At 44.5% G+C, this 17,005-nt stretch overlaps 1 protein-coding gene and 1 long non-coding RNA gene across 4 annotated transcripts in view; one reads left to right on the top strand and one right to left on the bottom strand.

Annotated features, from left to right (window-relative positions):
- Positions 1 to 7,813, bottom strand: part of Fbxo11 (F-box protein 11) — an 83,185-nt gene extending 75,372 nt beyond the window's left edge. Inside the window, exon 1 of one of the 2 annotated variants that reach the window (XM_031356605.1) lies at positions 6,826 to 7,813. In XM_031356605.1, coding sequence (XP_031212465.1) covers positions 6,826 to 7,069 — 244 coding nt within the window. In that variant the 5' untranslated portion in view covers positions 7,070 to 7,813. The remainder of the gene's footprint in view (positions 1 to 6,825) is intronic. The other variant, XM_031356604.1, reaches the window with a different exon arrangement.
- The window catches only part of LOC116080259, a 42,133-nt gene continuing 32,742 nt past the window's right edge, over positions 7,615 to 17,005 (top strand). Inside the window, exon 1 of one of the 2 annotated variants that reach the window (XR_004114367.1) lies at positions 7,615 to 8,313. This is a non-coding gene — a long non-coding RNA (uncharacterized LOC116080259). The remainder of the gene's footprint in view (positions 8,314 to 17,005) is intronic. The other variant, XR_004114368.1, reaches the window with a different exon arrangement.

Raw genomic sequence — 17,005 nt, 5'->3', positions numbered from 1 at the left:
AAATAAGTCCCCAAATGACTAGCCTACATAGTAAGTTTCATGTTAGCCAAAGCTATACAATAGAGACCCTATCTCAAAAACAGGACAGACAGAATTGTTCAGATGGAAAGTGCATCTAGACTGAAAACCTATCATGTATGAGCCCTCTCTTTACTGCTCGCATAAGACAGTGTTACAAGTTGCACAGCACTTGCATTATGAGTAATCCAGAGATCTACTGTCTATGGCAGAATATATACAATTTGCATGCAGACTCTGTACAAGGACTTTAGGACTCAGATTTTGGTGCAGGGGTCTTAGAGGTAGCCCCCTCCCCCAGGACGAGGCTTGAAGTCTGCCAAATCTAAGGTATGGAAAGCAGACCCTCATTATTAAGAGAGCATCTGATGGTGGCTCTTGCTTTTCCTTGAGAAAGAAAGAAAAAAGGAAAGAGAGAAAGAGAGAGAGAGGGGGAGAGAAAGGGAAGGAAGGAAGGAAGGAAGGAAGGAAGGAAGGAAGGAAAGAGAGAGAGGAGGGAGGAAGGGAGAGTGAGAGAGAGCTGGAGTGGGAGAGGGAGAGGCTGGGCAGTGGTGGTGCACGCCTTTAATCCCAGCACGTGGGAGGCAGAGGCAGGAGGATTTCTGAGTTTGAGGCCAGCCTGGTCTACAAAGTGAGTTCCAGGACAGCCAAGGCTACACAGAGAAACCCTATCTCGAAAAAAAACAAAAAAGAGAGGGAGAGAAAGAGAGAAAGAGAGAGAGAGAGAAAGAGAGAGAGAAGGAGGGAGGGAAGGGAGGAGAGAGGGAGAGTAGAGGAAGGGGAGGGAGAAGGAGAAGGGAAGAGGACAACACCACAGTGACACACGACCAGCAGAGCTTACCACTCCATAATGGAGCCTGCACTATCAGAGACATGTTAGATAATACTGTGTGCACTAAATTCTTCCAACAAGTTATATTTTTAAAATGCCTCAAGTCCACAGTCATAGGGACTTTTCATTCTACAAGTATGAGAATAAAGACTAAATTTTTGCAGTATGAAATCATTTCAGATCATAAGTAGCAACCTCTATTAGTTTATGGAGTTAGAACATTTGGATACTTTATAGTTAAAATTTCAGCACCTAGGAGGAGTGCTGGTTTGATCCCAGCACTCTGCAGGTAGAGGGAGGCAGAACTCTGAGTTTAAGGCCAGCTTGGTCTACAGAGTGAGTTCCAGGTCAGAGCTACACAGTTACAAATCATGCCTTGGAAAAACAAACAAACAAACAAACAAACAAATATGAAAAATATTCAGCACCTAAAACAGTCATGTTCTTTTCCCACATATAAGTTCTCCTTACTTTCAGAAACTTCTATGTAAATATTATTTACCAAACTCAAACTCTCTTATTACAACATCGTGACGGAAAAGCTATGAAGAGTGATGGATTTTAAGCAGAATTTAGTAAATAACTTTCAAAAATGAGACACTGGGGGCTGGCAAGATGGCTCAGCAGGTAGGAGCACTGACTGCTCTTCCGAAGGTCCTGAGTTCAGATCCCAGCAACCATATGGTGGCTTACAACCACTCATAATGAGATCTGACACCCTCTTCTGGTGCGTCTGAAGACAGCTACAGTTGAATTTCGGGCTGGAGCAGGCGGGGCAGCAGAGGTCCTGAGTTCAATTCCCAGCAGCCACACACATGTACAGCTACAGTGAACTCATACACATAAAATAAATAAATAAATAAATCTTTAAAAAAAAAGAGAGAGAGAGAGAAGAGACAGACAGACACTGGGGGTTGGATGGGTGACTCAGTGGCATGACAAGAACACATACTCTTCTTACAGAAGACCTGAGATCAATCCCAGCATCTCGCAGATCACAACTCCCTGCTTATCTTAACATCCAGGTGACATGCACTCCTTTGGCCTCATACACTACAGACACATGAAACCCAAATAAATAAGAATATTTAATAAAAAATGGAATTTAATTTCAAACTGTGTATGTATTAACTATTTTTTGAGTCTTGCTTTGCAGCCCAGGCTAGCCTACAAATCATGATCTATGTCTGCCTCCCTACAGCTGGGATCATAAGGGTCAATCATATCCAGTAAAAAATAAAATATAGTAAAACTAGCATCTAAAAAAATCTACATCTAAAAACCAACCAGGTATGTTGGTTTGAGTCCAGAAAGCCTCCCATAGGCTCATGTTTGAGTGCTTGGTCTTTGTGGGTGGAACTGTTTGTGGCATTAGGAGGTGGAATCTTGTTGGAGGAAATATGTCACAGGCCCCAGCCTTGAGGTTTGAAAAGCCCACACCATTCTCAGTTGGCCCTCTCTGCCTGGTGTTTGTTGAACAAGATGTACGCACTCAGCTACTTACTATTCTAGTATCATACCTGCTTACTGCAATGTCATTCACGAAGACTGTGACTCTAACCCTCTCAAACTCTAAGTCCCAAATACACTCTTTTTTATAAGTTGCCTTGGTCATTGTGCCTTAGCAACAGAAAAGTAACTAAGAAACCAGGGATGGTGGTACACACACTTGATCCCTGTGCGAGGGTCCAGTCCAAGGCAGCAGGTATCTGTGAGTTCCAGGCCTGCCAGGACTATGCAGTAGCATTTTGTTTTTTTAAAAAATACGGCCTAGGGAGATGGCTCAGCCCTTAAGAGTGCTTGCTACTCTTCAGGACCCAAGTTCTATTCCCAGCACCCAGGTCAAGGGACTCATAGCTATTCCTGAGGATCTGACACCCTCTTCTACACTCGTAAATGTGCATAACCCATATACAGACAAATATACATTCTCTCTCTCTCTCTCTCTCTCTCTCTCTCTCTCTCTCTCTCTCTCTCTCTCACACACACACACACACACACAGAGAGAGAGAGAGAGAGAGAGAGAGAGACAGAATTAATTAAAACAATCTTTAAAAAAAAAGAAAGAAAAAACCCTATTGGTTAGAATATCTATAGCACATCTGCAAATCTGTTTCCCCTATATTTCTAGAAAAAAAAGTGAAAACATAAGTTCTAAGAATAAAAAGACTGAATTCTGTGGGACAGGTTACAAAAGCTAAAGCCTTTTAAAACTTAGAACAAATATCCATGTATAACCAAAGGAAATGAATTCAGTATGTTAAACCTACACTGCCTTGTTTACTGTTCTTAACAGTCAGGAAATGGAACAACTCGAAAACCTATCAATTGATGCAGAAAAGGATTGTGTGTGTATGTGTGTGTGTGTGTGTGTGTGTGTGCATTATATATATATAACACACTTTTTTAGGCAGAAAAAGGAACACATGCTGTCATTTTTATGATGTTAAGTGAATCAGGCCAAGCACAGAAAGACAAATGGATATGTGGAACTTCAAAAGTTGATGTTACTGATGCTGGGAACACAATTAGTAATACCAGATGTTAAGGGAAGTTGGAGTGAAGGATGAATAAAGGTGGATCAGCACACTGTTACAGTTTAAAGAACTAAGAACTAGTATTCTGTTATAGCAGGGTGACTCCAGAAAACAATAATGTATTACATATGTCAAAAAAGCTAGAAGAAAGGATTCTGCATGTTTTTAATCAAAAAGAAATTATAAATATTTGAGAGACATGCTTATTTGATACTTATCCTGATCTGAACTTTACACATGATATATCCATGTACTAAAACAAAGTACTCATAAGTATGTAAACTAAAAATATAAGATATAATCAGACAGTACATGTCTTTAATCCCAACACTCCAGAGGCAGCAGCAAGTGGCTCTCTTTAAGTAAGAAGCCAGCCTGGTCTACATAGTAAGTTCCATGCCAGTCAGAGCTACAAAATGAGACCCTGTCTCTAAATAAGTAAATAAATAAAATATATGAACAAACCAAAATCTAACCCCAAATATTTTCCAATTTCATTAAATTATGGAATACACTATCCAATTTATGATTACATAAAACACAATTTTTCTCTTTTAGTTTTTAGTAGTATGTGAAATCTCAAAGTAAAAATTTTCAGACTAAAACAAAAATCCTGTGTTAGTGTGCACTTCTAAACCATCTCAGGGCTGGGGAGACAGCTCGGCGGTTGGCAGTACCGTCTAGCCTCCTCAGGGTCGTGAGTTCAATCCCTGGCTCTCGTCAAAAAACAAAAACAAACAATTCTGCTAAGATCCCACCCAAGTTTCTACTGCACTTCAAAGCCTGGTCACTACCTAGAAGAGAAAATGTATGTATGCGTACAGAGAAATGCATGTTACTTGTAGATATACATTCAATACCACTGCCAAGCATTCTTTTATTCTAATTAACATATGGATAGAGACAACTAAAGAAATAATCTGAAAGAATTTCTGTTTGAAAAGTAAGTCTCTACCTGTATTACAATTAAAGAGCTTAAAGTACATCTTCATATAAGTCAATTTTATACACAGATTGAACTAATTTGTCTAAAAATGTTCTCACTTTGATATTCTACCTGATGGTGACAAGACCTTTTACCCACTGACCAGTTTGCTACCCCCTTGTAAGATTATTGCAGTATATTCGCATAAACAAGTATTAATAATAGAATTTTCTCAAACTAAAATACTCTGTATACCTTCTAAAACTTTTGAAAGGAAAGCTACTTTTAGGTGGCTCTAGTCAATATATGAAATGTCCATTAAAAATATAATAAGAATGCTAATCTTTTAAGGAATATTATTTTCCACAAGCCTAGCAAAATCTTCATTATATTTTAGTCTTAATTTATCTTAATGTTTATTCACTTTTAAGGCCATTTAGTTGCCCTTGGAAAGACTCACACTATTCTCCCTGAAGGTTAATCAGCAAGTTTTTATCCCTCTGTGCCAACACAGACCCTCCAGAACAGTCCTACTAGCTACTATAGAGAACTGCCCTAGACTGCGCGTTACTGACCATTGGTTAAGTACATAACGAGATCACAATTCAAGAACAGCTTTGTCAGCTTTTGAACAACAATAAAAAGGAAACTGACACTCTGGCATATGACTGTCAATGACCAAGATGCAAGCAGAAATAGACTCTGATAACTAATAATTTAGAATAGATGAAGAAAATGCTCAAGTGGAATGCAGAATAAACGTTTAAAATCCACCATAGGAGTGAATTGAGTTTGGCTGACACTTGAGGCGATCTGCTTCTAATAGATCAGAACATCTTAAAAAAGCTTACTATGAGAACAGAATCCTTAACACTAAACACTTCATTAACATTTTAATTTCACTTGTTTTCCCTCGTGTCAATTCTACAAGACCTGGTAATCTGAACAGAACACCAGACAACTCGGGGACATGGAAGTGAAATTTCATGTAAGGGTACATGAGAATTTTTTTTTTAATTTGTCAAAAATTGGTAAATGTATCAAAGAATCATTAAACTATTTTTTACCAACCATGTTGCAAAAGACTTCTAGCCGGTTTGAAACATCTTCTCTGAAATAACATACAGCCAACTGCTTTCACAAAGACTATTGTAACAGTGACTAATGCAAACCTTTTAAACTGTTTTTCGAACTAACAATTTCCTTCCTCCGATAAATATTTTGATCAAATACAATGAAGCAGTTAAAGAAAGAATGTACAATTTTTAAAATTTAAACGCAGTCTCCTTAATCAAAGGAGGTGTGACAACCAACGCAACGCACGTAAAAATTAACCTTAATCCGCCAACCAAAACACGCAAAATGTCTCCTAACAATTCTCCTCCTTAAAACAACCATACACAAAATACCGTGCTGACTTACACCCCGCTGCAAGCGGATGTAATAAAGAGACTAGTTATGTTTGGAGATCAAGGTGCAACACTCTCATCTCACAAACCTCTCCACATAAGCACATCATCCAAGCAAAACCGAACATTATTTCTGCTAAAACAAGAATCCAACCCGAGGGAGCCTCAGCCCTTAGACAATGGTGGTTACCAGACAGCGCAGCACAGTTGGGTCCAAATGACACATTTCACTAGGCCTTGGTCACAACACACGCGCGCGCGCGCGACTACATACAGATACACACACGATCCCAAGGGGCCCGTTCTACGGCAGGGGTGCTCAAACCCACCCGGAGACAGAGGGGAGTCCCGTGGCGTAGCGGGGAGGAGAGGAAAGGGGGAACGACTCGGCGGAAGGGTAACTGCACTGCACACGAGGGAGGGGGCTGGAAATGGCCGATAGCTTCTATATTTATTTATTTAAAGGTATTGATTTAACGGGTTCTTCCCCGGGGTTCTGTAACTAAAGGCAAACTGCGCAGCAAAGATCTCGAGGTTGAGAGAGGGGCCGAGGCTGCCCCTGCCCCGTGACCCGGAGGGGGGCACACAAGTTCCCTAGCCAGCGCGGCGGACCACTCGGGCGCTCCTCTCCCCCTCCTCCGGGGCAAGGGGGAGCCCACAGAGAAGGGGGAAAACAAGTTCCCCGGCCAGCCTCACCGCCCTACGAAGCCAGCCGTCCCCCCACCTACCACGAGAAAGGGGGAGCCCAGATCCAGCTAGGCGGAAGAAAGGGGGAAACCCCACCCTCCGCCCGCCCCCCGGCCGCGAACAGACTCCCGTGGGGTGGGTGAGCCAGCCGGGAAGCCCCAAGGAGGGGTGGGGACGGAGGGTGCCAGCCCCGAAACCAAACAAAGCGCGGCCTGAGCCGCAGCCCGGGCGAATCGCGCAGCCGCGGCTTTTCCTGCCGGCCAGGCCGGGCCGGGCCGGGCCGAGGCGAACACTGCGGCACGGTGGGACCCGCCTCCGCTCGGCCTCCGTCTCCCACCCCGGGCGCGCCGCCGCCGCCGCCCCCGCCCGCCCGCCCGCCCGGCCTCCCGCCCGGCCAGGCCCCGAGCGCGGCCTTACCCCTCTCGCCGGCGTTGTTCCGATCCTGAGGCGGCGGCGGAGGCGGCGGCGGCGGCGGTGGCGGGGGCTGCTGCTGCGGTGGCGGCGGGGGCTGCTGCTGCGGCGGCTGCTGGGGCGGCTGCGGCGGCGGCTGCTGCTGGGGCGGCTGCGGCGGCGGCTGCTGCGGGGGCTGCTGCTGCTGTTGCACCGGGCGCGGCCGCGACACTCGCCTGGGTCTCCGGTTGGCGGCTCGGACGGAGTTCATTTGCCGGGCTGAGGTGGCGGCGTTGGCGGAGGGACACACACACTCACGCGCACACGCACCGCGAGCTCCGGGGCCGGGGAAGGGGGTGGGGAGCGGGAAGGAGCGGGGCAGCCGGGGACGCGGGGACGGGGGCCCGGGCGTGAGCCCCCGGGGCCGCGGGGAGGCCGGGGCACAACCGGAGCTCGAGCGAGGCTCGCCGGCCAGGCCTGGCGCACGGGCAAGGCCGAGGCCGCCGGGCGGGGCGGCCGCGAGGGACGCAGACAGAAAGACGGGCCGGGCAAGAGAAAGAAAGAAAGGGCGTCCGTCCGCCTGGGGAGCCTGAGGCGAAGCGCGGCGGCGGCGGCGGAGCAGAGGAGCAGACGAGCCGGGCCCGCCGACTCCCGAGCGGCGTCTCCGGCGGCGGGGGGAGTGGGCGGGCGATCTCGGAGAGGGCGAGCGGGGCGGGAGCGCGCGGGGGGCGCCCGGCTCCTCCGTTCCTCGTCCTCCCCCCACACCCCCTGAAAGAGCGCCCTGCGAGGAATTTTCTCTTTCTTCGGCCTCTTCTCTCTCCTCCGGCCCCCCCCTCCCCGGCGAAGGGGAAATGAGTGTAAAGGGAGGAGATAGGGGCAAAAAGAGGCGTCGTCGTTCCTCCTCCTTAAAGGAACCTTCCCTCCTCAGCCCCAGCGCCGCCGCCGCCGCTGCTGCTGCTCCGTGGCAAAAGGAGCCATTGACACCGCCGGAGCCTCCACTCTAGCCGAGTCGGTCCCTCCCCGCCGTGGGGCTGGCCGGGGGGCGCGGGGGAGGGCCGCGGGGGAGGGGCGGGGGCGGGGAACAGAGGGGGCGTGGATTCCAGCCGGGCTTGGCCAATGGGAAGCGTTCGTACAGTCTCGGAGCCAATGGAGCCTCCTCTTATCGTGAAGCCCCTGCCCCCGACGCCCTGTTTCCTCTCTCGGGCTTCCTCCTTCCCCGGCGGAGGAGGAGGAGGAAAGAGGAAAGGGGGAGTGTGGCTGGGCGGGTGATAATGGGGAGGTATCGGGGCATATAATGGAGCCGGGGGTAGGCGAAGGAGCGGCAGTACGTAGCGAAGATTCTAGGAGAGGAGGTGCTCGGAAGAAAGGGCGGGGGCTGCTGATGTAATTGGGAGAAGTGATTAATCCTGCCTTTTGCCGTTTCAGCCTCCCTCCACCCCAACCTTCACCTGGTTTTCTTAAACGGAACAAGGAGTGAAGGACTCAATCTTTGGTAACTCCGGATTTCTGTGCTCGGTAGGTTCAAACTCTCAGCTGTAGGGAGCGCTACAGGCTCTGTGCCCTTTAGTCCAGCTGAAGGTATTTGCAAACCTTAAGAAATCTGCTTTGACCTAGCTTAACTTGAGAGTCTGGAGTCGGTTCCAGCTTTTGTCACCCAAACTTTCAGAATGTTTTAGGTCTTTTAACCAGTTAGTTTGCTTTAGTTTTTGGAGAAGTGGTCTACATAATGTTCCGGGAGAAATAAAACGGGTGGAGGTTGTGATTGACTATTGTTTTTCTTAGGTCCCACGAAGTCAAGAAAGATAAACCCCCAAGAGTAATTATCTTTTGTTTCTGTATCTGGTCCCCTTAGCACAATCTCTCCCCAAGGAAAATGTATTTCTATTCCCTGGCCGCCGTTATGAAGACTTAAAATGTACTCCGCTCACTCTTCCTTATTGCATAGCTAGTAGTTTACCTCTGGATTCCCTCATTCTCGAAGCTGTCACTGATTTTCTACTTGAATTTCATTGATTGCTTTCTAGGGTTACGATAGATAAAACATTACAAAGCTTCAGAAAGGGAGGGAGAAAAGTGAAATCTGGGAGAAGCTTAAGGAGAAGTAAGCTGGTATTGTGCTGTGTGAACCCCAGATTTCTTATGTGACTCCAGGCAAGTCACCTTTCTGGATGTCAGACATCTGACATTTAAATAAAGCTTTATCTTATGATGTACAATTGCTGTTTTTCTTTTCCTTTTTTTCTTTTTTGGTTATGTGATCTTTGACATGCTTTATTTTTGGTCAGGACTGGGATAATTTTTTTCAAAGACTCATAATCTTTTCAAAACCTATAGGTGAAGACAGCTATTTGAAAAATATCTTAAGGGGCTAGAAAGATGGCTTACTCCTTAAGAGCACTGGCTGTCCCAGAAGTCTCACTTCAGTCCCAGCAATCACATGGTAGCTCACAGCTATCTGTAACTCCAGTTCCTGGGCATCTGTCACCCTCTCTTGGCCTCTGCAAGCACCAGGCATGCACTTGGTGTACAGACTTGCATGCAGGCAAAACTCACACATAAAATCTGAAAAATGGCATATTATAATTGTGTTCATGACGGGCAGTGGTGGCACACGCCTTTAATCCCAGCGCTTGGGAGGCAGAGGCAGGTGGATTTCTGAGTTTGAGGCCAGCCTGGTCTACAGAGTGAGTTCCAGGACAGCCAGGGCTACGCAGAGAAAGCCTGTCTTGGAAAATAAAAAAATTGTGTCCATAATTCTAATTACATTAAACATTTATAGCTGGGTAGTGGTGGCATATGCCTTTAATCCCAGCACACAGGAGGCAGATGCCAATGGATCTTTCTGAGTTCTAAGCCAGCCTGGTATACAGAGCTAGTTCTAGGACAGCCAAGGTTACACAAAGAAAACATATCTTGAAAAGAAAAAAAAAAAACAAAAAACAAAAAACAAAAAGACAAAACAAAATTTCTACTCAACAAATACGTATTGGTTCTTTTGATGTAGCCATGATTTTTAATTTTGGTGTGGTAGAATTTAAGATTTATTCTTATTAATTCAAATGTAAAAATAAACTAGCTTATTTTTCCCTAGTTTTTATTACGTTTTTATTTATTTTGTGTGTGTACCTGTGTATTGTGTGGACATATATGTACAATGGCATGGATCTGGAGGTTAGAGGACAACTTACAGGAGGCACTTTCCTCCCATGTGGGTTCTGGAGGCCAAGTTCATCTCTATTTTCCATAGTTTTTAGCCCCAGGACCACACCCCTCAATCTTTTACATAACTACTGTTTTTCAAATTTTGTTTCACAATTTGCTTATTCCAAAGTATGTTTAGGGGTAAGGGGTTTATGTAAGTTACAGAGGATGCCTTTTGTATATCCTAGATTTCTGGACCAACTATAACATTTATCTAGCCAATAAGGGTAACATGCCATATTTCTAACATAGCATTTCTTGTTTTGTAACATTTTCCTAATACATAAAAATAAGTGTTTTAAGAACTGAAACACCCCTGCTTCCTTCTAGACAGGGTCTAGTATGTGATCTCGGATGACCTGGACCTCACTATATAGACCAGGCTGCCCTTGAACTCACAAAAATCCATCTACTTGGTCTCCCAAATATTAAAGGCACCTGCCAACCGAGGAACTGTCTTTTCCAGTAAACAGTGACTGAGGAATAGGGGGGTCTAAGCCACACATGCCTTTCCTTGTGGTGTTCTGGAGTATGGCCCTTTTTATGCTCAGGAGTGCTAACCCCTAAGGTAAGACTAGTCACTTTATCCTTTTGAGATACTTTGTGATTTCATTGTAATTCACTTTGAAGTGTTTCCTTGTAATTCATATTGAGGTCACCTTCCTCCCCTCCCCTCCAGTACTAAGTCTTTGTACTGAGTTTCAGTCAGGAAGGGTCAAATCCTCCTTCAGTAGCAGGTACTTTGTCTTCTCAATGAAATGTACCATCACTTCACTTCTGGACTTCCTGAATACCCCAAGTAGGCCTTGATGAGGCAGGGCCTTGCTTTGCCCTCACTGGACCACCACCTGCCAGTCCCTGAGTCACGTGGAACAAGCTTTGCGGCTGATAGTGGCCCCTTGAGAGCCTTGGCCTTTCACAGGCATGCCCAGAAAGACAGTCCTCATCTTAGGCTCCTTGAACCTCTCCTTATAGGATGCACATCTGTCAGCTCCTTACTACCACGTGTCTTCCGGAAAGGACAGTGCACAGAGTAAGCTGTGCATGGAGTAAGCCAGGTCTTCCCTGGCCCCTTCCTCCTTTCCTCTTCCTCCTAGGCTACAAAGGATGGATTTTTTTTTTTTTTTTTAACATTCCTTATGCACTACATTTTTTTTTCTTTTTTTAAGATATAATCTATGTTATAGTTCAGGCTGGCTTTGAACTTCCATCCTTCCTGCCTTCATCCCTGCAGTACTGAGGGCACAGGCTCTTCCTCCTTGAGATGCATTTGCACTGTTCTGTTCCTTAGATGAAATGTGAAAGAGAAATTAGTTTAACAATAATGGATCTTTTGGGAGATTTGTTTTTAAATATCCTATTTTCATGTCACTGATTTATACATATTTTTAGTTCTTGGAATTAAGTCTTAGAGTCTTGTTTGTACGACAGTATTCAGAGACATCTTAAAATTGTGGAGTTTTGGGGGTGGGCTTTGGAAAACATTTAATCTCATATCTGTATTTAGTAGACTGCAAAATGAGACAAGAGATAACAATACCACATCACATTAACTACTCAGTAACAAAGCCTGCCAGTCCAACAGCCTTTCCATTCACAGGTATTACAGACATGGAATGTTTCTAGGGAAAACCCAAAACATTCCAGAGGGTTTTCATCCACCCCCAGATCCTGACAGCTGCCATAGAAATTGTAATGAGCTGGGTATAGTAGCTCACAACTGTAATCCCAACACTCAAGAAGCTGAGGTGGGACAATTCCTGTGAGTTTAAGACCATCATGAGCTACATACTGATTTCCAGGACAACCTGAACTACAGAGAGATAGAAATATATGTTTGGGGTTTGTATGTGGGGGTGAGCGGGTATGCTGTGCCCCCTGGTGTGCGCACAGAAGCCTGAGGAAGACTTCATCCATGCCTTATTCCTTTGAGGTAGGGTTTCTCACAGCAGCCGGAGTTAGGGCTGGAGGACAGCAAGTCCTAGAGCTCTGGCTGCGGTGTCTGCCTCCCAGAACACTAGAGTTACATGTGTGCAAACCCAGCTACTTACATGGATACTGGGATTCAAATTCTGGCTCTCATTTTATTTAGCAAACATTCTTTCCTACCGAACCCCGTGGGGTTTTTTGCTTGGTTGGTTGGTTGATTTTTCTTTTGTTTTCCAGAAGAAGTTGTTAGGTGATGGAAAGTAGAAGGAAAGGTAAAGGAGGCCAGGCAGTGTTGGTACATGCCTTAATCCCAGCACTTGGGAGGCAGAGGCAGGTGGATTTCTGAGTTCGAGACCAGCCTGGTCTACAGAGTGAGTTCCAGGACAGCCAGGGCTACACAGAGAAACCCTGTCTTGAAAAACAAACAAACAAACAAAAAAGGTAAAGGAGGTTTTCATTTGAGGTAGCAGTCTTCCAGAAGTACTTCAGTAACACTTAGATAATTTCAGAGGACTGAATTCCCTCAGGGTTTGTTTATCTTCAAGAACATTTGTGTTTGTTTTTCTCAACTAATTACTAGTGCTTAACAGGTTAGCGTACTTAAAATTATTTGCTTATGAAACCTATCACAATAGGAGTGTAGAAAATAAGCTCTTTAATCTTTTTAATACCGGGCAGGTGATATTTATTGTAATTTTTAAAATTATAATTTCTGCCATTTTAAAGATTCAGCTTCCTTTGCATTTCAGACACTGTGTAGTTCCAAGCTGTCCGCACTCAGCCAGTGACATAGGCCGTCCCAAAGCCTCTCACTCCCTTTATGTCACTAAAGAAATTAGTTTGATCTGAATATAGCTCCGCTACAGGAATAACCAACCATCTCTGTTTAAAAGAGCCGTGTAGAGTATGAATGGCTTATCTTACTAAGCTACACCGTCATTTTTTGGTACGTGCTCCAATAATACTTCATCAGGTAGTGAAAACTAACTCCAAAACCAAGGATTTAAATGTATGTCTACATGGGAAGGCCTGGGAACCACAATCCAGAGAACACAAGAAGTCATTTTTAAAGAATTGCAGAGTAACTTTAATAGAATAATACAGGCAGCACAGTAGAAGAAATGAATTATGCTCAAGATTTAGAGTACATTGTGGGTGATAACTGCACAGCTTTATATTTTACTTTTAAGGGAAAATGTAGCTTTTAAATGTGGAGAAGACTAGACCAGAGTCCTTGAGTATGTCGCTCCATGGAGGCTTGGGCAACACCAGAAGCAGGGGTACCTACGAGGGAGAATGCCATAAGGACGTGCAGTCACTGGCTGGATGACCGTGGGCAAACTCCTTGGCCTTTGTGGGCTAGTTTTACATCTGGAAAATGGGTGTTGGGCATTGATAATGTTCTCATTTTAAAAGACTGTCAGAGGACTAAGTAAGCTAGTGTGTATAAAGTGCTTAAACCAGGGCCTGCTGCAGGGTCTTAGCCTATGTTGGCCTCCATACCACACCATACTCCAGTCCGTGGTTGGCCATTATTGTCACTGCTGCTGGTAAATTTATATCACACATAATCTGGTGAATGTTAAGACTACATGCACATGGGAAGGGAGGGAGCAGGTGTAATCTTTTAAGGAAATGTGCCTAGCAAACAAATGCTATGAGAATTTTTTTTTAATTTTATTATTATTATTTGGGGGGTGGTGTTTCAAGACAGGGTTTCTCTGTGTAGGCCTGGCTGTCCTGGAACTCACTGTGTAGACCAGGCTGGCCTCAAACTCAGAAATCCACCTGCATCTGCCTTCCAAGTGCTGGGATTAAAGGCCTGCGCCATCACTGCCCTGCAAGAATTTTTTTTAAGATATAGGAAAAACTCAAAAGAGGCAGGGCAACTCTAGGCATAGGCTAGATCCGACTTGACACTGGTGGGAGGAAGCTCCTAGCAAGACTTTCTCCACTCAAGCTATGCCTGAACTTTGGATCTTGTAGATGAAGGATGAACTGCTAAGGATGAGTGGAAACAAAAAGGGCTAAGGGGGAGATGGTAGCAGTTGAAGGTTTATTAGTGTTAGAGGAAAAATTGGGGCCTACCTAAGTAGCAGATAAAAATTTAAATACTTATTCCACCAAGGTGGTACATGCCTTTAATCTCAGCAGCACTCAGGAGGCAGAGACAGGGGAATCTCTGTGATCTGGAAGCCAGACAAGGCAAGGCTACATAGCAAAACCTTGTGTCAAAAAAACAAAAGAAATGAAAAAGAAGGAAGAAAGGAAGGAAAGGAAGAGGAGAACCACAGTTAAGCCCCATTGAGAATTGTTGTGATAGAAACAAAAAGGACAGGAGACAAAAAGGGGCAGAAATGAATGTACATGGCAGTCAGGGTACTGAAGAGCAGGAGTTTCTAACAGCTAAGCAGAGCGGGCTGTTTGGAAAGGAGCACATGTCAGAGACCATGTTAGCCCCACTGTGTTCCTGAGATTACGGCCTTCTGAAGCAATTACCAGCTTCAGAGTCAGGAGTCTGTGCAGCCTCACTGTAGGAAAGGGGGTCCTGGAAGCAAAGTTAAGACAGAGTTCTAGAAAAGAAAACATTGGTATAGAGTTGACTACTGTAAATGTGGTGTTCTGGGGTCATGTGTAGGAGAAGTCATGTCATTGGGCAGAAACTAGCCCTAAGTTCAACATTATGCTTCCAGGCCAGAAACACCTATCTGAAAGGGGAAGGGAAAATAAGCATTCAAGATATGGAGAGGATTTTAAGAGAAGGAAGGGTGGCTAGGGAATGAGTTAGTCACTGAAGTGCTGCCACCAAAGCCTCGAGACCAGAAGGAACTGATTTCACGCCAATTCCTGGTTTCTGGCAGAGGAGAGAGAATTGCTCACAGACCAGTCAGATCTTCAGATGGAGTGAAATGAATGAAGAGATATAGATCTTTAGAAGAAAAACTATAGATATTTTGAAGTTTTTTGTTGGTTTGTTTTTATTTTTTTTATTTTTATTTTTTTTCGGTTTTTCGAGACAGGGTTTCTCTGTGTAGCGGTGGCTATCCTGGAACTCACTCTGTAGACCAGGCTGGCCTTGAACTCAGAAATCCACCTGCCTCTGCCTCTGCCAAGTGCTAGGATTAAAGGTGTGTGCCACCACTGCCCATGGTTTGTTTTTATTGATGTATGTATCTATACACACACATATAACTATGTGTATGTGTATATATATATGTATATATATATACATATATATATATACACACACACAGTCTTAAAGCTTTTTCAGGCATTTTGTCCAGCTGTGAAAAGTAGCCAATATGGAATCGTATCAGAAGTGGGGTGGTTATTGAAGTATGCCTGACTGCTGCTCTTCAGCCTTTATCACTCTTTTACAGGAGGATCACTTTGGAGCCTTGGTCTAGAGAGGAGAAGAAGGAGGATATTGTTTAAAAAGTGATATGGTTTAAACACTTGGTCTCCTTACTAGAGCTGCCGTTGTAGAAGATTAGTGTACCTTTAAGAGGGGGATCTTGATGGAAGAAGTAGGTCAGTAGGTGTGGGCCTTAAAGATTTACTGCTTGTCTGCTAGGTTCTTTCTGAGTACAGAATCAGTGTGCTTCACCCACCATGTCTTACCCATCACGATGAACAGTCCAAGATGAAGCCTTCCTTACTCAGTGCACATAGGAACCATACATAAGGCCTGGCCCCGCACAGCACTATGCAGCCCATTCAAATGCAATTCAATATTTTTGGAGAATTTTCATCTCATAATACTTTGTCTGGGCACTATTTACTTCAATGGTCTTTGGCTTACACGTTATGGCCTCCGTTTTGTGTTTATATGGGTTTTCTATGTGTTTCTGTATCTGTGTATACTTCTTATGCTTTTTCTTTGGTTCTGTTTTTCCCTGTGTTTTGTTATTCTCATTTTTGTTTGTCTGGTTTCTAAAAAGAGAGAAAGTATATAATCAGAAGTGTTGAAAGGGGAGAATCTGGGACGAAATGAGAATGTGGAAGCTGGGGTTAGAATACAATACAGAAACAAACAGATAAATAGCTCTTCCCTACATTGCTTTTTTTTTTTTTTTCTTTAAGGGGGTGGGGTTAGGACAAGGTAACTCTACCTACCTTGAAACTCATTATGTAAACCAGACTGGCCTTGAATTCTCAGATACCTGCCTGATTCATAGATAACTGCCTGCTGTGCCTCCTGGGTGCTGAGACTAAAAGTATGTACCACCATACCTGGCTTGCTTTTCAACTTTAGAAATATTTTTGTTACATTTTTATTTATGTGTATATACAGTATGGGTGCTTGTGGAGGCAAGACGAGAGTGCTGGGTCCCTAGGACCCATGTTACAGATAGTTTTGAGCTGCTGAGTGTGGGCACTGGAAACCAAACTTCATCTGAAAGAGAAGCAAGTATGTCCTAACCACTGAGCATCTCTGCAAACCCCTCTCTCAGCTGGCTTCCTCCCTTCTTTCGTTCCTCCTTTTTTTTTTCACAATGTCGAACATTGAACACTGTTCTTCATGCATACCACTGAGATATGTCCTCAACTTTTTTTTTTTTAAAAAAAACTTTTATTGCATTATGATGAGAAAAGTTACATGATTTCAATTTATCTGAATTTCTTAACATTTAAAAACATATTTCACTCCTTCGGGTCTATCTGGGTTAATGTTCTGAGCAGACCTTGGGCACAAGCTCTGCAGTCAGTCCCACAACACACAAAGAAAGCCACATTTCCAGGTGATCTAACAAGCCCAGGATCCCAGGATCCCAAAATCACAGGATCACAGAGGCAACTTGACTCTGAGGAGTTCTGACACAACCAGGATCACAGGAAAGACAGGCTCCAGTCAGATTTAGCAAGGGCAGGTAGCACTAGAGTTAACCAGATGGCAAGGGGCAAGCATAAGAAAATAAACAACACAAACCAAGGTTACTTGGCATCATCAGAACCCAATTCTCCCACCATAGCAAGTCCTAGACACACCATCACACCGGAAGCACAAAATTCAGATCTAAAATCACTTATCATGATGATGATACAGGACCTTAAGAAGGACATAAATAGCACCCTC

Source organism: Mastomys coucha, unplaced genomic scaffold (genome assembly GCF_008632895.1).
Source record: "Mastomys coucha isolate ucsf_1 unplaced genomic scaffold, UCSF_Mcou_1 pScaffold6, whole genome shotgun sequence".
Classification (NCBI taxonomy): Eukaryota; Metazoa; Chordata; class Mammalia; order Rodentia; family Muridae; genus Mastomys; species Mastomys coucha.
The sequence above is the reverse complement of the archived record's forward strand: the minus strand, read 5'-3'. Positions and strand labels throughout refer to the sequence as shown.